This window comes from Oncorhynchus mykiss, chromosome 7 (genome assembly GCF_057628025.1).
Source record: "Oncorhynchus mykiss isolate SJ-2025 chromosome 7, ASM5762802v1, whole genome shotgun sequence".
Lineage (NCBI taxonomy): Eukaryota > Metazoa > Chordata > Actinopteri > Salmoniformes > Salmonidae > Oncorhynchus > Oncorhynchus mykiss.
Window position 1 is genome coordinate 8254240 of NC_143028.1, and position 27417 is coordinate 8281656.

Here is a 27417-nt window from a genome sequence, read left to right on the forward strand (position 1 = left end):
TTTATTTTAACCTGGAGGGTCAAGCCCTGAATGCTGATTGGTTGACAGCTGTGGTATATCACACCCTATACCACGGGTAGGATAACATTTATTTCTACTGCTCTAATTACGTTGGTAACCAGTTTATAATAGCAATAAGGCACCTCAGGGGTTTGATGTATGGCCAATGTACCACGGCTAAGGGCTGTGTTCAGGCATTTCGTTGTGCTTAAGAACAGCCCTTAGCTGTGGAATATTGGCCATATACCACACCTCCACGGGCCTTATGTCTTAAGATTATCACGTCATTAATGAAATGACATACTTATAGTGGAATGCAGATGTAATCTGACAATTGTTTAATTGCAACCAAGAATGCAGAACATTTACAACAAACACTGCGCTTGACAGTTCTGGGGGTTGGGTGCAAGACAAGCTCCGCCTATTTGTTCGACGTCAGAAGATGTAGGAAGAAGCCTAGCTTAGCTGTTCAGAAACCAACTACATCAAATCATCATACGTATTTGCCTTGTCTGGAGACGTTCGCTAAATTTTACATTCAATTGATTGAATGGCAACGACGGATACTGTACAGTCGAACCAATATTTGAAACCAACCTGTGCCGCTTCATGCAACTGTAAAGGATATCGCGATGTAAGGGAAGCCAGCACACAAACCGACACCAAAGTACAAGGTGAGACTACTGCGCTGTCAGTTACTGGCGAGTTGACAGCTTGACAGAAAATGCTGCGAATGTTTTTACTGTTCGGTATAATATTGCTACTCACACGGAATAATGAGCTTTGAGGCATCTTAAAAATTAAGACGTAATTGTGTCACCGTCTAGGCTTTTATTAGTTTGAACCCACACGTCTGTAACCTACCTAGTGACTGTCTAGAAACGTCCAAACGGGATCCTTGGGACGTCCCAACTGTCTGACGTCACCCCATTGAATTTTTTATTTTATTTTATTTACAAATATCCTCAAACAAAAGAGGAATAGTCACATGTAAACAAGAATACAAACTATTTACATTGCCAGGAATCCTAAACAAACAAATCGTATCAATAATATCAATAATACAAGTTTGAATTTCCTTTTTGTTTTTCATTTTAAAGTAGTGCCATATTGTTTAAACTCAAAGTGAAAAAAGTTAGGTTTTGAATTAGACCATTTGTGAATATGAAATGAAATTTACCTAGTATTATTAGCTGTTTAATTAAATATACTACATCTTTATGTCAGAATTTCTGAAATGAATCATATCAAAACCATTATAGTACAACCGGTCCTATTTTTTTGTTGTAACAATTTTGTCACCCCGTTGAAGTTGAAACTTAAATGGTAGCGGTTTCGGGTAGTGACTTTCCAAGGATCATGTGACTGGTTCTGCAAAAATGTCTTGAGCTTTATGGCACCGGACAGGTAAGCTGGGCTTGCTCTGTAATAGTAGGGTTGCTGGATCAAGCATCCGTTTGGTTGTTCTACCCTATGAATGCCAGAGTCACATACATGTTTTGAAGAGAAATGTACTGGCCAACAGTTTCACATTCTATGTCAGTGCTCCAAAGTTGCAGTGGGAAGAGGAAGCAAATGTCTGCCCAATGTTTGGTTTAACCTAAATCATTTCTTTGAGCTCAATGTGTTATCACTTGGGAGCAGCAAAGATCTAGTGGACAAAAAAACTTGCTTGCCTTCCCTGTTTGTAATCACGTTTTTCTATGGTGTATTTTTAGGTCATGGACCCAGGCTGTCCAAGGTTAACCTCTTCACCCTGCTGAGTTTATGGATGGAACTTTTCCCCAAGGAGGAACCAGAAGACATAAACCAGAATGACTTTGTAAGTTTGACCTACAGTGCATTCAGAATATATTTATACCCTTTCCCCTTTTCACATTTTGTTGTTACAGCCTTTCCCCCTCATCAATCTACACACAATACCCCATAATAACAAAGTGAAAACAGGCTAAGAATTTTTGCAAATGTATTAAAAATAAAAAACAGATACCTTATTTATATAAGTATTCAGACCCTTTGCTGTGAGACTTGAAATTGAGCTCAGGTGCATCCTATTTCCATCGATCATCCATGAGATGTTTCTACAACTTGATTGGAATCTACCTGTGGGAAATTCAATGGATTGGACATGATTTGGAAAAGCACACACCTGTCTATATAAGGTCCCACAGTTGACCGTGCATTTCAGAGCAAAAACCAAGCCATGAGGTCAAAGGAATTGTCCATAGAGCTCAGAGACAGGATTGTGTCGATTTAACTAGGCAAGTCAGTTAAGAACAAATTCTTATTCTCAATGACGGCCTAGGAACAGTGGGTTAACTGCCTTGTTCAGGGGCAGAATGAAATGTTTTACCTTGTCAGCTGGATTCGATCTTGCGACCTTTCGGTTACTAGTCCAACGCTCTAACCTGCCGCCCCATTCTTAAATGGAAGAATTTGGGAATCCCCAAGACTCTTCCTAGAGCTGGCCGCTCCGCCAAACTGAGCAATCGGGGGATAAGGGCCTTGGCCAGGGATGTGACCAAGAACCCGATGGTCACTCTGACAGAGCTCCAGAGTTCATTTGTGGAGATGGGAGAACCTCCCAGAAGGACAACCATCTCATCAGCACTCCATCAATCAGGCCTTTATGGTAGAGTGGCCAGACGGAAGCCACTTCTCAGTAAATGGCACATGACAGCCCACTTGGAGTTTACCAAAAGGCACCTAAAGGACTCTGACTATCAGAAACAAGATTTTCTGGTCTGATAAAACCAAGATTGAATTATGTGGCCTGAATGCAAAGCATCACGTCTGGATGAAACCTGGCACCATCCCAACGGTGAAGAGTGGATCTGCAGAGAAGAATGTGAGAAACTCCCCGAATACAGGTGTGCCAAGCTTGTAGCGTCATACCCAAGAAGACTTGAGGCTGTCAAAGGTGCTTCTACAAAGGTCTGGAAACTTATGTAAATGTGATATTTCAGTTTTTCATTTGTAATAAATTTTCAAACATTTCTAAAAACCTGCTTTTGCATTGTCATCATGAGGTATTGTGCGTAGATTGATGAAGAACATTTATTTAAAAATCCATTTTAGAATAAGGCTGTGATGTGGAAAAAGTCAAGGGGTCTTAATACTTTCCGAATGCACTGTGTAGCGGCCATTACATATTGTTGTTAGAACGTTGGGCCAGTAACCGAAAGGTCGCTAGTTTGAACACCCGAGCCAACAAGGTGAATAATCTGTTGATGTGCCCTTGAGCAAGGCACTTAACCCTAATTTGCTCCAGGGTCACTGTACTACTATTGCTGACCCTGTAAAACAACACATTTCACTGCACCTATCAGGTGTATGTGTCATTTTTAATTTATTTGTATAGTTAACATGCAATAAATTACCATATTGAGCATCATCAATTATATGATATGCATCATCACCTTTCTCCCTTATCTCCTGTCTGTTTCTGTGTGTCAGACGCGGGGTACAGGCCTGGTGGTGGTTCGGGACCAGAGGGTGGTGGGTCTCCACTGCTCCGGTCCAGAGCTCCACGTGGGGCAGGTAGCTGTGATCAGACACGGGCCCAGGTTGGCTGCCTCAGACCTCTACTTCTCTAGGAGACCCTGCGCTACCTGCCTCAAGATGCTTATCAATGGTGAGATCTATATTTACACTGCTCAAAAAAATAAACGGAACACTAAAATAACACATCCTAGATCTGAATGAATGAAATATTCTTATTAAATACTTTTTCCTTTACATAGTTGACATGTGCTGACAACAAAATCACACAAAAAATATCAATGGAAATCAAATTTATCAACCCAGGGAGGTCTGGATTTGGAGTCACACTCTAAAGTGGAAAACCACACTACAGGCTGATCCAACTTTGATGTAATGTCCATAAAACAAGTCAAAAATAGGCTCAGTAGTGTGTGGCCTCCACGTGCCTGTAGGACCTCCCTACAACGCCTGGGCATGCTCCTGATGAGGTGGCGTTGGTGGATGGAGCGAGACATGATGCCCCAGATGTGCTCAATTGGATTCAGGTCTGGGGAACGGGCGGGCCAGTCCATAGCATCAATGCCTTCCTCTTGCAGGAACTGCTGACACACTCCAGCCACATGAGGTCTAGCATTGTCTTGCATTAGGAGGAACCCAGGGCCAACCGCACCAGCATATGGTCTCACAAGGGGTCTGAGGATCTCATCTCGGTACCTAATGGCAGTCAGGCTACCTCTGGCAAGCACATGGAGGGCTGTGCGGCCCCCCAAAGAAATGCCACCCCACCCCACACCATGACTGACCCACCGCCAAACCGGTCATGCTGGAGGATGTTGCAGGCAGCAGAACGTTCTCCACGGCGTCTCCAGACTCTGTCACGTGCTCAGTGTGAACCTGCTTTCCTCTGTCAAGAGCACAGGGCGCCAGTGGCAAATTTGCCAATCTTGGTGTTCTCTGGCAAATGCCAAATGTCCTGCACGGTGTTGGGCTGTAAGCACAACCCCCACCTGTGGACGTCGGGCCCTCATACCACCCTCATGGAGTCTGTTTCTGACCGTTTGAGCAGACACATGCACATTTGTGGCCTGCTGGAGGTCATTTTGCAGGGCTCTGGCAGTGCTCCTCCTGCTCCTCCTTGCACAAAGGCGGAGGTAGCGGTCCTGCTGCTGGGTTGTTGCCCTCCTACGGCCTCCTCCACGTCTCCTGATGTACTGGCCTGTCTCCTGGTAGCGTCTCCATGCTCTGGACACTACGCTGACAGACACAGCAAACCTTCTTGCCACAGCTCGCATTGATGTGCCATCCTGGATGAGCTGCACTACCTGAGCCACTTGTGTGGGTTGTAGACTCCGTCTCATGCTACCACTAGAGTGAAAGCACCGCCAGCATTCAAAAGTGACCAAAACATCAGCCAGGAAGCATAGGAACTGAGAAGTTGTCTGGTCACCACCTGCCGAACCACTCCTTTATTGGGGGTGTCTTGCTAATTGCCTATAATTTCCACCTGTTGTCTATTCCGTTTGCACAACAGCATGTGAAATTTATTGTCAATCAGTGTTGCTTCCTAAGTGGACAGTTTGATTTCACAGAAGTGTGATTGACTTGGAGTTACATTGTGTTGTTTAAGTGTTCCCTTTTATTTTTTTGAGCAGTGTATATACATACACACACACACACACAGAGAGATCATTTGTAAAGTCTTGTCTCTTGTCTGTCATCTCCAGCTGGGGTGAGCCGCATCTCCTTCTGGCCTGGTGACCCTGAGATGAGTCTGCTAGCGGTCAGGCCTAATGGGACGGACTCCATTTCCCAGGAGGCCATGCTGGACGCCATTGCATCCGAGAAGCTGAAGTCCAACAGCCGGCCCCACATCAGTGTGGTGGTGCAGCCCGTGGCCCCTGGCCTGCAGCAGTTTGTGGAGGAGACCTCTAGGAGGTGTGACTTCATGGAGAGGGTGTCGGGGGACGACCCCGACTTGGACGCTGGGGACTTCTACTGGAAGCAGAGGAGACGGAACCTGGACACTTTCTCCGAAGAGTTCCTAATCCCACACGAACAGTGCCACCGTGACATTCTCACCAAAATAGGTCTGTAGTACAATCATTCAACCGTACTTGTTAGCTAGCTTGTGTTCAACGGTTAGCTGTATTTGGGCTATATTGGCTAACTCAAGATTGGTAGGTTTGAGGAGCTCCTTTGCTCAAGAGGCCACGTGCCACGCCACCTGTTGTGTAGATCCTGTTAAATGAATGGTAAACATACTGTTTATAGATGAGGATTTGACACTGTCTTGCTACAGGTCTGGAGAACTTTTGCATGGAGCCGTACTTCTCCAACCTGCGTCAGAACATGAGGGAGCTGGTTGGGGTTCTGGCCTCCGTAGCTGCTAGTGTGCCTCTTCTCCAGCATGGCTTCTACAGGAAGGACTCCCAGCCTGCAACCTCGGAGCAGCCCCAGCCTCAGGGGGTGTCCCAGGAAATTGCCAGACACTGCATCGTACAGGCCAGACTGTTGGCCTACAGAACAGGTACCTGAATTATCTGTTTAGTAGTCTATATACTAGCCAGATTACTCATTCAAACTAGGAAGTCATTTTGTAAAGGTGACATGTCACCACATTTTGTGGGGAATCACATAAAGGAGTTCCAAGCAATTAAAAATTGCCAGAGAGAAGACTATTGTTATGACATAACGTCCCATGGTTGACTGCACGTTTGTTGGAGAGATGTGTTGCCCTGGGGGGGGGGGGGGGGGGGGTGTGTGTGTGTGTGTGTGTGTATCGGGTGTCCGATGAACAGAAAGTATCCCAAAAGACATTCTAGTTTCATTAGTGGTTAGCGACAGCAGCTATGAAAAGGAGTTCTGTTATTGTTTGGTCAGCCGGATCACTCAAGAAATCAGCATTTTATTTTTTGAAAGGGTTAATTATATGTTCATGTTTTAAGGCTAACAGGACAAGCTGCGATGGGTGGTTCAACCTGTCTGAAGGTTTAAACTTTAAACAGATGGAACGTGTCTGACTGTTACTTGTTTGTTGCTATTCCAGAGGACCCTAAGGTTGGGGTTGGTGCTGTCATTTGGGCAGAAGGGAAATCGGTGAGTAAACCATTAAAATACTGTTGTATTTTCTAAGCTCATAACTATACATGAATATTAATGTATTTTGCCTCTGTAATATAATGACAAAAATAAAGTGGAAAGGCTGGTAACAAAGATTTCAATGTGAAAAATGAATAAGGTCAAACTGCCATTCACTGTGTTCTGTGCTCAACTGTTTTAGGGTGGTTGTGATGGCACGGGGCGGCTGTACCTGGTGGGTTGTGGGTACAACGCCTACCCAGTGGGCTCAGAGTACGGACAGTACCCCCAGATGGACACCAAACAGCAGGACCGCCAGAGGAGGAAGTACCGCTACATCATCCACGCTGAGCAGAACGCACTCACCTTCAGGTCAGGAGGAGAGGGAAGACATGGGTTCCATCTCAATACTCCTAAGTGACTTCCTCCCCTTATATCCACCCTTCATCTCCACTGATATGAGAGGACAGGGTACAGATGTAGGAGCTTAATTGCAGCAACAGGAAATGTGGATTATAATTAATGGACATTTTTGTAGGTTGATACATTTTTCGTAAGGTATTGACATTTTTAAAGTGGAATTGGCAAACTTCAGAAGCCTTTTTAAACCTCTGTGGCAAACCTCTTCAATGTTAGGAGCGTTTGTCACAAATTAAGTGGTAAACTGCCACCAAATCACCCAAGAATGAGAGTTATTTCGAACAGGACAGTACCTGTGTGTTTGTTTCTCCGTCCTGGTCCACCCAGGCCGTAGGCGAGGTCAAGGATAGCAGGGTTCAGTACACGAATCGGGTTCTCGGTAGGTCTAGGTCCAAACGCCAACAGGTAAGTCCAAAAAAATCCAGCTCATACACGGTAAATCCAGCCAATCTCTATTGTCTCTTTCTCTATTGTTCATAGATCCTTCCAGCACTCTCTCTCCCTCTTCCTGGTTTTTCTTGACCCTTTATCTGTGGGTCGGCTCCACCTTCTGAGGGTTCCCCTTGCTTCTGGGGCTTGTAGTTTTGGCGGTCGGCCATTTTGTGATCTGTAGTTCTGACAGGGTTGGCCATTTTAGTGATCGGGCAGAGACCGTTTATTAGTTCTGCTCTCACATATCTGCCATTTATCACTCGACCCCCTTCTTTGCCACACCTCATACACTACACATTTTACATTTCTTGCATTGCAGGAAAGTTTTTCTGCAACAGGGTGATCAAATTAAGATCCTACATCTGTAGATGAAGGAAATACAGGGAATGTGTACATGGGTATATTTGCTCTCGACCTGTCCAGTCCTTACAGGTCAGCGGAGATGGCAGAGAGGATGCAAGGAGAGGAAGCAAGGAGGTACATCCGAGAAGTCGGACCAGGGGGCAGGAATTAGTAGCTGGGCATGAGGATTTATGATGTAAATAAATGTGATTGACTGTCGTTTCTAGGAGTGAAGAGATCCGTGAGGAGGAGAACACCATGCTGTTTGTGACTAAGTGTCCGTGTGATGAGTGTGTCCCTCTGATCCGAGGAGCTGGGATCAAGCAGATCTACACCACTGACCTGGACAGCGGCAAAGACAAGGGAGACATCTCCTACCTCAGATTCCACAGCCTCCAAGGAGTCCTGAAGTTCATTGTGAGTACCTACATTGATTGACTGATGAATAGTTTTTCTATGGGTGTAGCAGCATCTCAATAGTCTATTCCTGCCATTTTCTTCATCTGTACTGATGAGGGAAAAAAACTGGATGGATTCCTCAGATGTTTTCCATTCAGCTTTTACCTATCCTTGTGTTTTCCTTGTTAGGCTATTGAGGTATACTTATTATACTGCTTTCTACAGATGCAATTTTCTTAGTGTGTTTACATGTTTTCGTCACAGTGGCAGAAGTCCTCTCTAGCCAGGAGAGCCGCTGAACATGCTGGTCCTCATCTAGCCAGTGAGTTGTCCTTCTCTGTACCATTAGTTAGCATGATATTTGTCACTTTGTAGAGAGTGATGTCACGTCACGTCTTCTCCTCCTCTAATAAACTCAGCAAAAAAAATAACGTCTCTTTTTCAGGACCCTGTCTTTCAAAGATAATTCGTAAAAATCCAAATAACTTCACAGATCCCATGCTGGTTCAATTAATGAACATGCACCTGTGGAACGGTCGTTAAGACACTAACAGCTTACAGACGGTAGGCAATTAAGGTCACAGTTATGAAAACGTAGGACACGAAAGAGGCCTTTCTACTGACTCTGAAAAACACAAAATAAAAGATGCCCAGGGTCCCTGCTCATCTACATGAACGTGCCATAGGCATGCTGCAAGGAGGCATGAGGACTGCAGATGTGGCCAGAGCAATAAATTGCAATGTCCGTACTGTGAGACACCTAAGACAGCGCTACAGGGAGACAGGACGGACAGCTGATCGTCCTCGCAGTGGCAGACCACGTGTAACAACACCTGCACAGGATCTGTACATCTGAACATCACACCTGCGGGACAGGTACAGGATGGCAACAACGACTGCCCGAGTTACACCAGGAACGCACAATCCCTCCATCAATGCTCAGATTGTCCGTAATAGGCTGGACTGAGGGCTTGTAGGCCTGTTGTAAAGGCAGGTCCTCACCAGACATCACAAGCAACAATGTCGCCTATGGGCACAAACCCACCGTTGCTGGACCAGACAGGACTGACAAAAAGTCACGGTTTTGTCTCACCAAGGGTGATGGTCGGATTTGCATTTATCGTCGAAGGAATGAGCGTTACACCAAGGCCTATACTCTGGAGCGGGATCAATTTGGAGGTGAAGGGTCCGTCATGGTCTGGGGCGGTGTGTCACAGCATCATCGGACTGAGCTTGTTGTCATTGCAGGCAATCTCAACGCTGTGCGTTACAGGGAAGACCTCCTCCTCCTTCATGTGGTACCCTTCCTGCAGGCTCATCCTGACATGACCCTCCAGCATGACAATGCCACCAGCCATACTGCTCGTTCTGTGAGTGATTTCCTGCAAGACAGGAATGTCAGTGTTCTGCCATGACCAGCGAAGAGCCCGGATCTCAATCCCATTGAGCACGTCTGGGATCTGTTGGATTGGAGGGTGAGGGCTAGGGCCATTCCCCCCCCCAGAAATGTCTGGGAACTTGCAGGTGGCTTGGTGGAAGAGGGGGGTAACATCTCACAGCAAGAACTGGCAAATCTGGTGCAGTTCATGAGGAGATTCACTGCAGTACTTAATGCAGCTGGTGGCCACACCAGATACTGACTGTTACTTCTGATTTTGACCCCCCCCCCCCCCTCCCTTTGTTCAGGGACACATTATTCCATGTCTGTGGAACTTGTTCAGTCTATGTCTCAGTTGTTAAATCGTATTATGTTAATGTTAAGTTTTCTGAAAATAAACGCAGTTGACAGTGAGGACGTTTCTTTTTTTTGCTGAGTTTATATTGCTGGTCATGTGCATGCCTCCACCTAATCACCACAATACAGATGATGGATCAGCCCTTCTAACCGTCTCTGATTTGACTCAGCGATGTGTCCCACCTCTGACCATGTCTTGTTATGATTACAGATGGATGTGTGGGGAAGCATGGGAGACAGCCTGAACAGGCCCTTCAATCCAACAAGAGGTTACGGTCGGCAACAAATCCAGACCTTTCCCCTGTTTGTTGAACAATGGTACCTGTAGCTTTCAGTCTGGTTTCACCAGGCTACGGTCCCCAGGCTCTTGTTGGCATTGGAAACATTTCATTTATCCAATCGCATATTGATCAGTGATTCAAGGAAGGATGCATTTTAACAATGTTGGAAATTCAAAGGCCTCTTCATACTCCCCTATAATGGACAGTTTCAAGGAGTAAACTCAGTGATTTTTAATGGACTGACTATATTCAAAGGAAATGGTACTGCGTAGATATTTAAAAAAACATTTTTTTTAAAAGTAATTTTAAGGCAAGTGAACTCCAAATGCGTGTTTCCTAATTATTTGTCTGAAGAGTTTACTATGAAGGTTACTGTTGATTGTAGCTTTAAGTTTACTATAGTTCTTCCAGACTTGAAGAATCCAAGTCACATCCCAGCCAGTGCAGGCTACCACCACTATATTGCACTTTGCCTCAAAGGATACTAACTCCTAGACCCCTGCAACTGTGCTTTGTTTGTTGTTTTTTTGTTACATGGTTGGCTCCTACATCCTTAAATTGTTTCATCCTGTTTTGCCAAACTGCTTTTAACTGATAACAATAAGCATCTAACAGCAACAAAAAAAAACTATATAAAATGACAAACCGGGAAAACTATGTATGCATTTATTTTATTGGTGTTGTGGTGCAGTAGTATCAATGTGATAAAAAAAATGAAATCCCATGGTTGAAAAGGGTCAATATTACTTTAGTACAGTATGTTAAGTAAATCTGTTTTGGCTCGGGTGTAAGTTCCTTCTGATACAGCCTGAATCTTTTAAGTCTCTTTTGTTTAACATTTTAATCCAACAATGTCAGTTTGCCATTCGAAGCCCCGTTTATACCTGGTGTTAACATGGGTCCTGTGTCTTGATCTGGTCCATATTCTGATTGTGACCATTTCTAGACCCGTGTAGAATATTACAATTATTGATGGTGATTCTTCCTAACTACCTCCAGAGGCCATCGAGGACTAATTGTATCTTGATATCTTACAAGTGTAAACAGATCTGGATTGTCAAACCATTTTAAATAGTCCCTCAAATCATTGATTCAAGGGATCAATATGTCTTAACATTGGGAATCTCATTTGAATACAGGGAGGGACTAGGGTTCAAAATATAACTTGAGAAAAGTCATTGGCATGGCAAGACTTGAACCTGTGACCTTGTGGTTATAGTCCACAGCACCAGCAGGAGGGAGGGCACCATCTAGAACAGAATTATGATGCAGTAAGTGATATGTTCAACATTCTGCTGCTTTGGGAGCCTACCTTTATCAGATGGACTTCATGGAAATATATTTTGGAAAACAAAAGCTGCATTTGGATTCAAACTGGCAACACCATCTGTCGCAACCTGTTTAACATCCTCCCACAAGCACTCCACCTCCCTGAAACACTTGTCTTTACTTGACTCACTTGTAAACTCCACCCAGTGACATGTCACTAAGCTCTGCCCACTGAACTTTCATCCAATCAATTTGTCCCCGGCTACCTCGAGAGGTGGTTGGGAAGATCTGTTCACAATTAATGATCGTCTACACTGGTCTAGAAATGTGGTCAAGATTGCATGTTAGCACCAGATATAGGACAGGGCTAGAATGACGGAGTTTCACCAAAACGACAAGGGCATTGAGGATACTATCCCTTGTGTGTCAAGTCCAATATAACAATTGAAAAAAAAAAAGTATTTGGCAATTTAAAGAACAATCACTTGTCCGTGGCATGGTGCCCATCACATATATTATTCAATATTACACTGAAGAGCCATATTAATTAGTTCATATTTTCAATTTAGATGTAAGCACAACCACCACGATTAAAATATGCATTGGCTCAATTTGTCTGAGGTTATTTAATTTAGATTTCCCCCAAAACAAGCTACATGTCAAAAAAATATATATTCAGAGTAAGATGCTTCTTCTACCTTATCCAGTTTACTGGAATGTTAACTTTCCTGGACAATCAGTCCTGAGTTTTGGCCTCCTGGTTCCTAGTTTTATGATGTGATCAATGAACTGCAACAAGTTCTCATAAAGTAAAATACTATTTCAACTGCACAACTCAAATATAGTGAGTTCAAGGTTCATTGCTTAATCACAACTAATATATTCAACCAGACCATATTTTTTCTAAATAAGAATTAAGCTCCGCCTAGAAAATGATTTAAAATACAAAAAAAAGGGAAAACAAAAGGCACCTCTGTATGTACCCCCTACAGTTAATGTGTTCCACCAACCATCCCCCTCCACCATCTAAATAAGAAAACAAGTTAAAGAAATCACTTTTGTACAGAAAAAAAATATCAGGATTTTTCTGTCACCTGCAATGGCACTTACTTATGGGTTAAAACCAGCTATTATACACAAGACAAACTTTTTTTTAATCATCATGATAGAATCCTGTTGAACAGGAAACTACTTCATCAGCTTAAAATAAACCAAAAAAGGAATCGCTCCTTTAGCGTTGAATGATACAGAAAGTGCTACCAGCCATCTGTGGAGAGTCGATTATCAAAACTATTGATAAGTCATATTCTATACGAAGGTTAGCAGTAGAAGAATGGCCCTGCTGATCACCAGACATCTAATATGTTCCTTGTAAGGTCAAATGTAGAGTTGTCATGTCAGAGGACCTACTACAGTGTTGAAACATAACTGAAGTGTAAATAGTGGAAGTACAACCACAGGAGTAAGACTAGCAGGGAATGTGAGTCTGAAGAGGAGTTCTATGGAACATTTGAGAATACCATTTTGATCCTCTAATAGAGAAATAGCAATTCCTATGATTCTGGATACTTCAGTTGTACTGTGGTTAGATTAGGAGAGTATTAGAAAGAAGTCAGAACTATCTAGCTGGCTCGTTCCTGCAAGTGGCAATGAAAAGAGAACATTTGCGGAAAAATATTTGCACAATTAAAGTGATGACCAGTGGTCTCCACAGCTCACTCAGCCAATCACCTAAAGGTCTCTAAGCATTGGTTCCCCCCAAGAGAGGAAATCCCCTTCCCGTTGTGGAACACTACACACTAATAAGAAAAGGGTTCATTTAAAAGTAAAAACAATGAAAAAAAATCTGATTACGAACTATTCTCTGCAAAGTTTAAGGAACCAAGAAAAAGACTGTCTTCGATATTAAGAAATTGAATCATTATTGTCAATGTATTTTTGTCGACAATAAAAAGTAAAGGTTAGGGTAAAGGTCATAGCTAAGGGGAAGGGTTTTGGGGACGAATGGGGGTAAGGTTTTAAGAGGCGGGTTTCTTTAGGTCTCGGATCTGTTTGATTAGGTAGGTCTTCTCGTCGTTGAATTGCTCGTCGTCCATGCGGTCCTTCTGGAAGTTGCTAAGGAAGTCGATGAGTTTGGGCTGGTTCTTCAGCAGGATGTCTATGATGGGCTGTGTCTTGTTGGGGTTCGCCACAAACACCTGGGTGGAGGGGTTAGCCTGTCAGCTCTGTACATTACATTGATATCGGCAATTACATTCTAGTAAGAACCCAATGGTAATGCCATGGAATGTTTGGGGCCAACATGGATGCCAGTTTGCCAGACCTTGTATATGAACGGCTCAGGGAACGGCTTTTGTGTCCTACCTTGAAGACGTGGAAGGCCTCAAATTGTATGTTAGGGCTCTTGTCCCTCAGTAGGTTCATCATCAGCTTCAGGTTCTCAGGCTTGCTGATGTACCGGGTCATCACTGTGAAGTTATGCCTGTCCAACAGAAGCTCTCCCAACAACTACATAAACACACACAAAGACCAGAGTATGCAAATGTTTACTACGAAGCAAGATAATCAACACCATAATAGCATGCAAAGTTTTAGTCCATAAATAATCCATGTAAAATGTGAATAATAGAACACACCTTTAATGACTGTCTCTTTGTCACATAGTTATCAGAGTGTAATAACTTCTCATACTGGTCAAAGATCTGCAAAGATATAAAGGAACAGGCTGAGGGGTGGCTGCATCTCAACAGTCAAAAAAATGTTCATAGAATTAAATAGGTGTTTCAGATAGTTAAATGGGATGGAATGTCTGTTGAAGTTGATATATTCTCTAACATCTCTCAGTCAGGTCTGAAAGGACCCTTATCAGGGGTGCTGTTTGGGCCAGTGTGTGTGTGATAAGCCTCCAGCGGCCTTTGGCATGAAAGCAGCCTTCTGTAAACTAGTGCGGCCCAGTGTAGGGTAGTGTCTGGCCTGTAACCCGAGCAGCCTCCAGCCGGACTGTCTGCTCTCCCCTGGGGTCTTCCCTGAGCCCCACACTACAACCAACACACAAGGTGGTCTTATGCAAGCAGGGAAAGCCAGTGACCACAGATGCCTGGAGTGTATGTGGCTAGTGTGTCAAGGGTGGTATAAATGCACTCATTCATTGTAGAGTATGGGTCATCAATCAACATGTTTTGTTCATCGGCACACACGCACTTCAGTGTATTCATCTGGTAAATGGAAATGAGAGTGCGAGTGTTTGACGCATTCACCCATTCCTTCATGAATTCTGTCAAGAGGGCAGAGGGTGGATGGTGTAACAACAAAAAACATTTTCTTTCCATGAAGTCCATCGGATAAAGGTAGGCTCCCATGGCAGCAGAATGTTGAACATATCACTTACGGCATCATAATTCTGTTCTAGATATTCAGCTACCAGGACCTTGTGTCTTGTGAGCAGGTCCTGTGAATGGGGGAGGAAACGTGCTCACTTTAATTCACACAAAAACAAACATTGAATATTTAATATCATCTGCTGCATTGAATCATTTTGTCAACTCTCAAACAAATGGGCATGGACAGATACAACAGCAATGTAAACATTAGCATATCATCTCGGACCATCCTAGTCTTATTAACATGGGTTTAATACAAGGTTTTTCCAGGACCCAAAGATGCTTTCAAATCTTGTGTAATCTGACCTTGAAGGTGGCGAAAGCGTCTGAGGCGATGTCGAAGGTCTCCATCTCTACGTAATTGAAGAAGTCCTGGAAGTGTTCTGAGTGGAGAACCAGCTTGGCCAGTGGCTCGTGTCTGATACACTCCCTCAGCATGATGCCACAGTTCAGCGCAGACCCAGGGGTCTCATACCTGCAGGAAGAGGGACACATGCAGACGTCACTGAGTATCATACCAATGGCTGTGGTCAGCTGTGTGTGTGTGTGTGTGTGTGTGTGTGTGTGTGTGTGTGTGTGTGTGTGTGTGTGTGTGTGTGTGTGTGTGTGTGTGTGTGTGTGTGTGTGAGAGAGAGAAACTCACCCTTTTTGCAGCACAAACAGCACCTCTTGGTGAGAGCAGAAGTACTCGACAGTGGGGCTGCGGGTGCCGATCTGCCTCCGCAGGATGTTGTTGAAGATCTGACACACGTCCTTCTTCCCCTGGGGACATGCAATGGAAAACATTTAAAAAGGAAAGCCTCCTTGTTTCAGACTGTTTTCTTCCATTTGGTGCCTAATGAACACGACCTTGATGGTCCGGCTTTGGCTCAGTCTCACCTCAAAGTCGATGACCTGCAGGTTTTCCACCAGGGAGATGAGCAGGCCGCTGTTGTAGAGCTCCTGGGCCAACTGGGCCACCGTCTCTGTGTGAGGCTCCTTGTCACCGGTCCCATATAGTATCTCCTTCATGGCCACAAGACACTTAGACACCTCCTCTGATGCCTGGGACAGGGACACCAGTTAGACACACAGGCACAATATGTACTTCTAACAGTATTGCTGCTAATAATGTTATGCTGTTTATTTAAAAAAACTGCCATGGTATTATACTTGAGTTGCCCACAAGAGGGAGACATTTAATTGACTACCTATGGAGGTACAGCTCTGTGTACACTTGTGTCTCAGCCTCAGGCCCAATCATAAGACACATTATTATTGACTTTCTCTGGATATCAGCATTGAATATGACAGGAATGGACTGTATTGAGATCACTATAGCCTGGCTGTGTGTGGAAGTAGCCTGGTTAGAGCTGAAGCAGTTCCAGCCCAGAGCCAGGTTACTGGGAGTTCTGTCTGGACAGCCCCTCTCTAACAGTCCCATGGTGGAGAGGGCCTTTACAGCTGCGTGTCAATGAAGGAACGGCCAGGCAGCGATGCTACTTTCACAGCCCAGTGTCAGCTAGAGGCGCACCGTAATAATAACCACACCAACTGACTGATCGGATCAAATAGAAGAGGTACACAGAGGCCCCAACAGCAATGTTACACAACACCTGCTTGTGGGCCTTTTCTAAGGGAAGTACTGGTTTGTGTGGTGAGGACTATTATAAGGACTTGTGTTGTAAGGATTTGTTTAGTGAGGACTTGTGTTGTAAGGATTTGTTTAGTGAGGACTTGTGTTGTAAGGATTTGTTTAGTGAGGACTTGTGTTGTAAGGATTTGTTTAGTGAGGATTCGTGGTGTAAGGATTTGTTTAGTGAGGACTTGTGTTGTAAGGATTTGTTTAGTGAGGATTCGTGGTGTAAGGACTCATGTTATGAAGATGCGTCACACCTTTTCTGTTTTCTTGTCTTGTTTGACCAGGATGGCCATGTTCTCCTTCAGAGTCCGGACGATGTCGGCGGGATTCTTGTGGGATTTACCGAACAGCGGCATGGTGGCTGGGCCTCTCCTTGGGTCTCTCCTGGCAGACTTAAAAACACATACATTATACCCTATCTATCGATAACATATAAATTACACAACTGGGTGGTTTGAGCCCTGAATGCTGATTGGCTGACAGCCGCGGTATATCAGACCGTATACCACGGGTACGACAAAACATTTATTTTTACTGCTCTAATTACGTTGGTAACCAGTTTATAATAGCAATAAGGCACCTCAGTGGTTTGTGATATATGGCCAGTATACCACAGCTAAGGTCTGTATCCGTGTTGCGTCATGCATAGGAACAGCCCTTAGCCCTGGTATATTGGCCGTATACCACACCCCCTCGGGCCTTATTGCTTATTTATACCGTCTGTCGGATTGAAACTCAGTTTTTTCATGCTAAAAAAAAAATTACTATCAGAGGCAGATAATTTATTTAAAAGTCCCAATTCAGAAAAAATGTATTGGAAGATGTGATGCTTCTCATTTCCTCAGATAGGATAGGACACGGTTTTGATCTGAGAATCCTTCGGGAGAATACATACACACACTACCGTTCAGAAGTTTGGGGTCACTTAGAAATGTCCTTGTTTTGAAAGAGAGCACATTTTTTGTCCATTAAAATAACATAACATTTATCAGAAATACATACATTGTTAATGTTGTAAATGACTATTGGAGCTGGAAACTGCTGATATTTAATGGAATATCTACAGTGCCTTGCGAAAGTATTCGGCCCCCTTGAACTTTGCGACCTTTTGCCACATTTCAGGCTTCAAACATAAAGATATAAAACTGTATTTTTTTGTGAAGAATCAACAACAAGTGGGACACAATCATGAAGTGGAACGACATTTATTGGATATTTCAAACTTTTTTAACAAATCAAAAACTGAAAAATTGGGCGTGCAAAATTATTCAGCCCCTTTACTTTCAGTGCAGCAAACTCTCTCCAGGAGTTCAGTGAGGATCTCTGAATGATCCAATGTTGACCTAAATGACTAATGATGATAAATACAATCCACCTGTGTGTAATCAAGTCTCCGTATAAATGCACCTGCACTGTGATAGTCTCAGAGGTCCGTTAAAAGCGCAGAGAGCATCATGAAGAACAAGGAACACACCAGGCAGGTCCGAGACACTGTTGTGAAGAAGTTTAAAGCCGGATTTGGATACAAAAAGATTTATATATATATATAAATATATCCAGGAAAGCCAAAGTTCCAACAGCTGGGCCTAAAATAGAGTATAAGAGATTTAGCTGTGACTTATGTGGATGATGTTCCAATTATTGATAAACACACACTTTTTAAGAAACTGACTTAAGGCTCCATGGTATGATGAGGAATTGAAAAACCCTATGGTTGAACGAGATGGTGCAAAAGGAGTGGCTAATAAGTCTGGCTGCACATCTGACTGGCTGCCTTACTGCAAATTGAGAAATGTGTCTAAACTCAAAAAGAAGAAGAAACTGTATTATGAAGTCAAGATCAAAAATATAAAGAATGATGGAATAACTAAATGAATTTATGGGCAGAAAGACAAATTCAACTCCATCTTTCATCGAATCAGATGGCTTATTCATCACAAAACCATTTAATTTAGCCAATTATTTTGAATAATTACTTCATTGGCAAAGTGGGCAAACTTAGGTAGGAAATGCCAACAACGAACAGTGAGCCATCATATTCATGCATAAAAAAAAAACAAATAATGAAAGAAAAGCATTGGAAGGTTGAATTTTGTAAAGTTAGTGTGGGAGAGGTGAATTTTTTTTAAATCGATCAATAATGACAAACCTCGTGGCATTGACAACTTCGGTGGAAAGCTACTGAGGATGGTAGCGGACTCTATAGCCACTCCTATCTGTCACATCTTTAATCTGAGCCTAGAGGAAAGTCTCCGTTCTCAGGCCTGGAGGGAAACAAAATAATTCCGCTACCCAACAGTGGTAAAGCGGTCTTATAAGCTTGCTGCCAGCTCTTAGCAAACTGTTTGAAAAAAATTGTGTTTTGACCAAAAACGATGCTATTTCTCTGTAAACAAAATAACAACAGACTTTCAGCATGCTTATAGAGAAGGAAACTCAACATGTACTGCACTGACAAATTATAATATGAAGATTGTGGGAGCTGTACTGTTAGATTTCAGTGCTGCCTTTGATATTATTGACCATAAACTGTTGTTGCACCTCAGCTCAGCTTTCAACCTCCTCTCTAAATCCACGATATGGCAAGCTAATATAAAACAAGGCTTTTCTTTAATGGAAGCTTCTCTAAATGTCAAACATGTAAAGTGTGGTGTACCGCAGGGCAGCTCTCTAGGCCCTCTTTTTTTGAAAATCCCAAATTGTTTGCATAGTTAATTTACACAAGCTCTGACACACACTTATCCCACCAGACATGCCACCAGGGGTCTTTTCACTGTCCCCAAATCCAAGAAAACGTACAGTGTTATATATAGCCATTATTGCATGGAACTCCATGCCGTCTCATATTGCTCAAATAAACAGCAAACCCGTTTAAGAAAACAATAGACAAAGCAACACCTCACAGCACAACGCCTCTCCCCTATTTGACCTAGATAGTTTGTGTATGCATTGATATGAAGGCTACGGCCTTCTTTTTTTTAAAGTAGTTCTGTCCTTGAGCTGTTCTTGTCTATTAATGTTCTGTATTATGTCATGTTTCAAGTTGTGTGGCCCCCAGGAAGATTAGCTTCTGCTTTTGCAACAGCTAATGGGGATGCTAATGAAATCCCAAAATACCACTGCAGTCCAACTCATCCCAAACCATCTCAATTGGGTTGAGGGCAGGTGATTATGGAGGCCAGGTCATCTGATGCAGCACTCCATCATTCTCCTTCTTGGTCAAATATCCCTTACACAGCCTGGAGGTGTGTTGGGTCATTGTCCTGTTGAAAAACAAATGATAGTCCCACTAAGTGCAAACCAGATGGGATGGCATATTGCTGCAGAATGCTGTTGTAGCCATGCTTGTGTGTCACCAGAAAAGCACCCCCACACCATCACACCTTCTCCTCCATGATTCATGGTGGGAGCCACATATGCGGAGATCATCCGTTCACCTACTCTGCGTCTCACAAAGTCAGAGCGGCTGGAACCAAAAATCTCTACATTTGGACTCTGACCAAAGGACAGATTTCCACTGGTCTAATTTCCATTGCTTGTGTTTCTTGGCCCAAGCAAGTCTCTTATTGGTGTCCTTTAGCAGTGGTTTCTTTGCAGAAATACAACCATAAAGGCCTGATTCACGCAGTCTCCTCTGAACAGTTGATGTTGAGATGTGTCTGCTACTTGAACTCTGAAGCATTTATTTGGGCTGCAATCTGAATTGTCCTCTGCAGCAGAGGTAACTGTGGGTCTTCCTTTCCTGTGGCGGTCCTCATGAGAGACAGTTTCATCATAGCGCTTGATGGTTTATGCGACTGCACTTGAAGAAACTTTCAAAGTTCTTGAAATGTTCTGAATTGACTGACCTTCATGTCTTAAAGTAATGACTGACTGTCGTTTCTCGTTGCTTATTTGAGCTGTTCTTGCCATAATATGGACTTTGTCTTTTATCTATCTTCTGTATACCCACCCTACCTTGTTACAACACAACTGATTGGCTCAAACGCATTAAGAAATTCCACAAATTAGCTTTTAACAAGGCACACGTGTTAATTGAAATGCATTCCAGGTGACTACCCCGTGAAGCTGGTTGAGAGAATGACAAGAGTGTGTTAGCTATGATCCCTTATTGATGCCACTTGTTAAATCCACTTCAATCAATATAGATGAAGGGGAGGAGACAGGTTAAAGAAGGATTTTTAAGCCTTGGGACAATTGAGACAGATTGTCTATGTTTGCCATTCAGAGGGTGAATGGGAAAGACAAAAGATTGAAGTGCCTTTGAACTGGGTATGGTAGTAGGTGCCAGGCACAGTGGTTTGTGTCAAGAACTGCAACGCTGCTGGGTTTTTCCACACAACAGTTTCCTGTGTGTTTCAAGAATATTCCACCACACAAAGGACATCCAGCTACCTTGACACAAATGTGGGAAGCATTGGCGTCAACATGGGCCAGCATCCCTATGGAAAGCTTTCGACACCTTGTAGAGTGCCCCGAAGAATTTCCCCGAAGAACTGAGGTGCAAGCCAATATTAGGAAGGTGTTCTTAATGTTTTGTACACTCAGTGTATATCACACATTATAAACTGGGTGGTTCGAGACCTGAATGCTGAAAACTGTGGTATATCACGGGTATGACAAAACATATTTTTACTGCTCTAATTATGTTGGTATCCAGTTTATAATAGCAATAAGGCACCTCGGGGGTTTGTGGTATATGATCAATAAACCACGGCTAAGGGTTGTATCCAGGCACTCCACATTGCGTTTTGCATAAGAACGACTTTTAGCCGTGGTATATACCATACCCCCCCAAGCCTTATTGCTTAATTATACCATATAACAGTGTACCACAGGCATTTCTCCCCTTACTTGACATGGGGTGCATTTCAATAGTCTGAAGTATCTTCTAATCTTCTCTCGTTTATCTACACTGATGTGAAATAAACAAACAAAAGCCTGCATCCCCTGTGGGTGTCCCAGACCAGGACTGAAGAACATTAGTAGTGATGGAGGAGAGGAGACAAGGAGAAGAAGGCAATTGTATTGAGATACACCCACAGAAAGAAGAGTGCAGTCTTCCCCCTGGGATCTCACAGTGATTTATGAAAGGGCATAAGCAATACCCGCTTACGCTGAGTCAGACTACACTCTGCACACCTCACTGCATTCAGCATGGTTGTCATGACAACAAAACAAAGGCAGCCAGACGACAGATAATAGGTGTGTGCGTGTGCGTTTCATCACTCAAGAGAATGTCTCAACAATGTGTGTCCGAAATACTGAGATAGCCTACTCATGGCCAGTGTAAAGTTAGGCCAACTCCGTTTGAGATTTAGAATTCCAACGGTTCGCCATGTTGGCACCTAGCGTTCTAACACAGTTTACATTCTAGCAAGAATCTTACAACATTATTGTCATGGAGTGTTTGACGCCAACATGAAGGATAACCTAGCTGCTGAAACAAACTCTCTGAGAGAGAGAGAGAGAGAGAGAGTGTGAGGGAGAGGGTGGGGGTGAGTATAACTTGTGACTGTTAATCCTTAGTGCTGAGCGTGACGGTATTACCTCCATTCCTCCCAGAACAGAACAGACAGACTGATGCCAGGAGCTTGTCACTTTGATCACAGTCCACAACAGGAGACTAGTCAGTGGACTGCATCGCTCACAGCCTTGCACATCATGTAGAGCAGATGGGATTCCTAATTCCTGTTTTCTTCATGCAAGAGAATGTCTGTTCTACACTATCCATTTCTATCTGGATGTTTGGTATGCTTGCAGTCACCCCTGAAAAAGCCCCAGCGCACAACGCAGGACAGTGAACCCAAGAAAATCCTATTCCTATCCCACTCACTGACTACAAGCAAGAAAGGAGCCCCCGCTCTACCCAACCCCGCTCTCCCCACCCAGACCTGTTCAGAAAACTGCATTTCCCATGAAGCTGTGAAGTAAACACAGTATAAGTAGTATCTTTGTCTCTGTACTGTTGGAAAAGGACCCGTAAGTAAGTGTTTCACTGTTACACCTGTTGTTTACGAAGCATGTGATAAATAACATTTGATTTGATTAATGCAACTTTAATAACAACCCATCAATCAGAATTAAACAAGAATGAGGCTAAATGTCTCTGGACAGGCAACTGCATGAGTCCATAATGGAAGGGATAATCCTGATTCAGACACGCCACAACATGCTCAACCAGGAAATAAAAGGCTGCTAGCCTACTTTATAAACATACCACGAAGCCTACGGATATGAGGAGCGATTGGATGAAACCAAGGGGCCTGGATGTAGCCTAGGCCCAGTTGAACACAATTCACAGACTTGGGTTCATTATCGGACATCTAGTAACAGACTAGGGGCCTACAGTATGTAATATTTTACAAATAAACTGATTTTCCCTGGATGTGTGTTTTGTCCTATATTTATATTTGATTTATTTTTAATCCCAGCCCCTGTGCCCGCAGGGGGCCTTTTGGTAGGCCGTCATTGTAAATAAGAATTTGTTCTTAACTGACCTGCCTAGCTAAATAAAGGTTAAATAAATATATTTTTAAAAATAAGGATGAATGCTTTTAGCCTTTCCTAAAGGGAGTGGTTGTATTTCTTGTCATGCGCCTAGAACGGCAAGGTTGTTGTCCTGTACTGACACTAGAGCTGGGACGATAAACTGAAAATGATCGACACTGACCACTTATCGTGAACATTTTGCTGATATCGGTCATTACATAAATAACATATAGGGTGCTACTAGAGAAATGGGAATTATGAAAATTATATAAAGTTTGTTAATATGGGTTATTGTTTATAGGACAAATGATAGCTACAACATTCAAAGTAGTTGTAGTAGTTTTAAGGGCAATAAAAAATAATAACTGTGGTACACAATAAATGTTATAAACGTATCGTTAAATGTATTGTTATCGTGATAATTCAATGAATTTAGCTTGATATGGATTTTTGGCAATATCGCCCAGTGCTAACCGACACCCTGGTATTACAATTAAATAAACTTACCTCATCTAACCAACACCCTGGTATTACAATAGGCATATTAAATAAACTAACCTCATCTAACCGACACCCTGGTATTACAATAGGCATATTAAATAAACTAACCTCATCTAACCGACACCCTGGTATTACAATTAAATAAACGTACCTCATCTAACCGACACCCTGGTATTACAATAGGAATATTAAATAAACTAACCTCATCTAACCGACACCCTGGTATTACAATAGGAATATTAAATAAACTAACCTCATCTAACCGACACCCTGGTATTACAATAGGCATATTAAATAAACGTACCTCATCTAACCGACACCCTGGTATTACAATTAAATAAACTTACCTCATCTAACCAACACCCTGGTATTACAATAGGCATATTAAATAAACTAACCTCATCTAACCGACACCCTGGTATTACAATAGGCATATTAAATAAACTAACCTCATCTAACCGACACCCTGGTATTATAATAGGCATATTAAATAAACTAACCTCATCTAACCGACACCCTGGTATTACAATAGGAATATTAAATAAACTAACCTCATCTAACCAACACCCTGGTATTACAATTAAATAAACGTACCTCATCTAACCGACACCCTGGTATTACAATAGGAATATTAAATAAACTAACCTCATCTAACCGACACCCTGGTATTACAATAGGCATATTAAATAAACTAACCTCATCTAACCGACACCCTGGTATTACAATAGGAATATTAAATAAACTAACCTCATCTAACCGACACCCTGGTATTACAATAGGCATATTAATAAACTAACCGACACCCTGGTATTACAATAGGAATATTAAATAAACTAACCTCATCTAACCGACACCCTGGTATTACAATAGGCATATTAATAAACTAACCGACACCCTGGTATTACAATAGGCATATTAAATAAACTAACCTCATCTAACCGACACCCTGGTATTACAATAGGCATATTAAATAAACTAACCTCATCTAACCGACACCCTGGTATTACAATAGGCATATTAATAAACTAACCTCATCTAACCGACACCCTGGTATTACAATAGGCATATTAAATAAACTAACCTCATCTAACCGACACCCTGGTATTACAATAGGCATATTAAATAAACTAACCTCATCTAACCGACACCCTGGTATTACAATAGGCATATTAATAAACTAACCGACACCCTGGTATTACAATAGGCATATTAAATAAACTAACCTCATCTAACCGACACCCTGGTATTACAATAGGCATATTAATAAACTAACCGACACCCTGGTATTACAATAGGGATATTAATAAACTAACCTCATCTAACCGACACCCTGGTATTACAATAGGCATATTAATAAACTAACCGACACCCTGGTATTACAATAGGCATAATAAATAAACTAACCTCATCTAACCGACACCCTGGTATTACAATAAGCATATGAATAAACTAACCTCATCTAACCGACACCCTGGTATTACAATAGGCATATTAATAAACTAACCGACACCCTGGTATTACAATAGGCATATTAAATAAACTAACCTCATCTAACCGACACCCTGGTATTACAATTAAATAAACTTACCTCATCTAACCAACACCCTGGTATTACAATAGGCATATTAATAAACTAACCTCATCTAACCGACACCCTGGTATTACAATAAGCATATTAAATAACTAACCTCATCTAACCGACACCCTGGTATTACAATAGGCATATTAAATAAACTAACCTCATCTAACCGACACCCTGGTATTACAATAGGCATATTAAATAAACTAACCTCATCTAACCGACACCCTGGTATTACAATAGGCATATTAATAAACTAACCGACACCCTGGTATTACAATAGGCATATTAAATAAACTAACCTCATCTAACCGACACCCTGGTATTACAATAGGCATATTAATAAACTAACCGACACCCTGGTATTACAATAGGCATATTAAATAAACTAACCTCATCTAACCGACACCCTGGTATTACAATTAAATAAACTTACCTCATCTAACCAACACCCTGGTATTACAATAGGCATAATAAATAAACTAACCTCATCTAACCGACACCCTGGTATTACAATAAGCATATGAATAAACTAACCTCATCTAACCGACACCCTGGTATTACAATAGGCATATTAATAAACTAACCGACACCCTGGTATTACAATAGGCATATTAAATAAACTAACCTCATCTAACCGACACCCTGGTATTACAATTAAATAAACTTACCTCATCTAACCAACACCCTGGTATTACAATAGGCATAATAAATAAACTAACCTCATCTAACCGACACCCTGGTATTACAATAAGCATATGAATAAACTAACCTCATTTAACCGACACCCTGGTATTACAATAGGCATAATAAATAAACTAACCTCATCTAACCGACACCCTGGTATTACAATAGGCATATGAATAAACTAACCGACACCCTGGTATTACAATAGGCATATTAATAAACTAACCGACACCCTGGTATTACAATAGGCATATTAAATAACTAACCTCATCTAACCGACACCCTGGTATTACAATAGGCATATTAAATAAACTAACCTCATCTAACCGACACCCTGGTATTACAATAGGCATATTAATAAACTAACCTAATTTAACCGACACCCTGGTATTACAATAGGCATACCAAATAAACTAACCAACACCCTGGTATTACAATAGGCATATGAATAAACTAACCGACACCCTGGTATTACAATAGGCATATGAATAAACTAACCGACACCCTGGTATTACAATAGGCATATGAATAAACTAACCGACACCCTGGTATTACAATAGGGATATTAATAAACTAACCTCATCTAACAAACACCCTGGTATTACAATAGGCATATTAATAAACTAACCGACACCCTGGTATTACAATAGGCATATTAATAAACTAACCTCATCTAACCGACACCCTGGTATTACAATAGGCATATTAATAAACTAACCGACACCCTGGTATTACAATAGGCATATTAATAAACTAACCTCATCTAACCGACACCCTGGTATTACAATAGGCATATTAAATAAACTAACCTCATCTAACCGACACCCTGGTATTACAATAGGCATATTAAATAAACTAACCGACACCCTGGTATTACAATAGGCATATTAAATAAACTAACCTCATCTAACCGACACCCTGGTACTACAATAGGCATATTAATAAACTAACCGACACCCTGGTATTACAATAGGCATATTAATAAACTAACCTCATCTAACCGACACCCTGGTATTACAATAGGCATATTAATAAACTAACCGACACCCTGGTATTACAATAGGCATATTAAATAAACTAACCGACACCCTGGTATTACAATAGGCATATTAAATAAACTAACCGACACCCTGGTATTACAATAGGCATATTAAATAAACTAACCAACACCCTGGTATTACAATAGGCATACCAAATAAACTAACCTCATCTAACCGACACCCTGGTAATACAATAGGCATATTAATAAACTAACCGACACCCTGGTATTACAATAGGCATATTAATAAACTAACCGACACCCTGGTATTGCAATAGGCATATTAATAAACTAACCTCATCTAACCGAAACCCTGGTATTACAATAGGCATATTAAATAAACTAACCACATCTAACCAACACCCTGGTATTACAATAGGCATATTAAATAAACTAACCTCATCTAACCGACACCCTGGTATTACAATAGGCATATTAATAAACTAACCTCATCTAACAAACACCCTGGTATTACAATAGGCATATTAATAAACTAACCGACACCCTGGTATTGCAATAGGCATATTAATAAACTAACCTCATCTAACCGAAACCCTGGTATTACAATAGGCATATTAAATAAACTAACCACATCTAACCAACACCCTGGTATTACAATAGGCATATTAAATAAACTAACCTCATCTAACCGACACCCTGGTATTACAATAGGCATATT

At 42.0% G+C, this 27417-nt stretch overlaps 2 protein-coding genes across 2 annotated transcripts in view; one reads left to right on the forward strand and one right to left on the reverse strand.

Annotated features, from left to right (window-relative positions):
- Positions 1–369: 369 nt before the first annotated feature.
- Positions 370–10824, forward strand: cdadc1 (cytidine and dCMP deaminase domain containing 1). Its single transcript, XM_021608564.3, has 10 exons — positions 370–674; positions 1719–1822; positions 3457–3634; positions 5208–5570; positions 5783–6010; positions 6530–6579; positions 6764–6933; positions 7983–8172; positions 8419–8476; positions 10101–10824. The coding sequence occupies exons 1-10, from the start codon at positions 551–553 to the stop codon at positions 10199–10201; spliced, it is 1566 nt and encodes a 521-aa protein (XP_021464239.3). The 5' UTR covers positions 370–550; the 3' UTR covers positions 10202–10824.
- The window catches only part of cab39l (calcium binding protein 39 like), a 29047-nt gene continuing 12452 nt past the window's right edge, over positions 10823–27417 (reverse strand). The window contains exons 2-9 of the mRNA XM_021608565.3: positions 16695–16832; positions 15699–15863; positions 15463–15581; positions 15126–15294; positions 14828–14887; positions 14076–14141; positions 13804–13947; positions 10823–13637 (exon numbers count right to left, since the gene is read on the reverse strand). Of these exons, the coding sequence (XP_021464240.1) occupies positions 13458–13637; positions 13804–13947; positions 14076–14141; positions 14828–14887; positions 15126–15294; positions 15463–15581; positions 15699–15863; positions 16695–16796 (1005 nt within the window). The 5' untranslated portion in view covers positions 16797–16832 and the 3' untranslated portion in view covers positions 10823–13457. The remainder of the gene's footprint in view (positions 13638–13803; positions 13948–14075; positions 14142–14827; positions 14888–15125; positions 15295–15462; positions 15582–15698; positions 15864–16694; positions 16833–27417) is intronic.

Bases quoted from the DNA above. Each gene is read 5' to 3' on its own strand.
- cdadc1 (XM_021608564.3), top strand. From the start codon at position 551: ATGGCAACGACGGATACTGTACAGTCGAACCAATATTTGAAACCAACC. The intron at 675-1,718 runs GTGAGACTACTG...GTGTATTTTTAG, and splicing joins AACCGACACCAAAGTACAAG to GTCATGGACCCAGGCTGTCC. The intron at 5,571-5,782 runs GTCTGTAGTACA...GTCTTGCTACAG, and splicing joins TGACATTCTCACCAAAATAG to GTCTGGAGAACTTTTGCATG.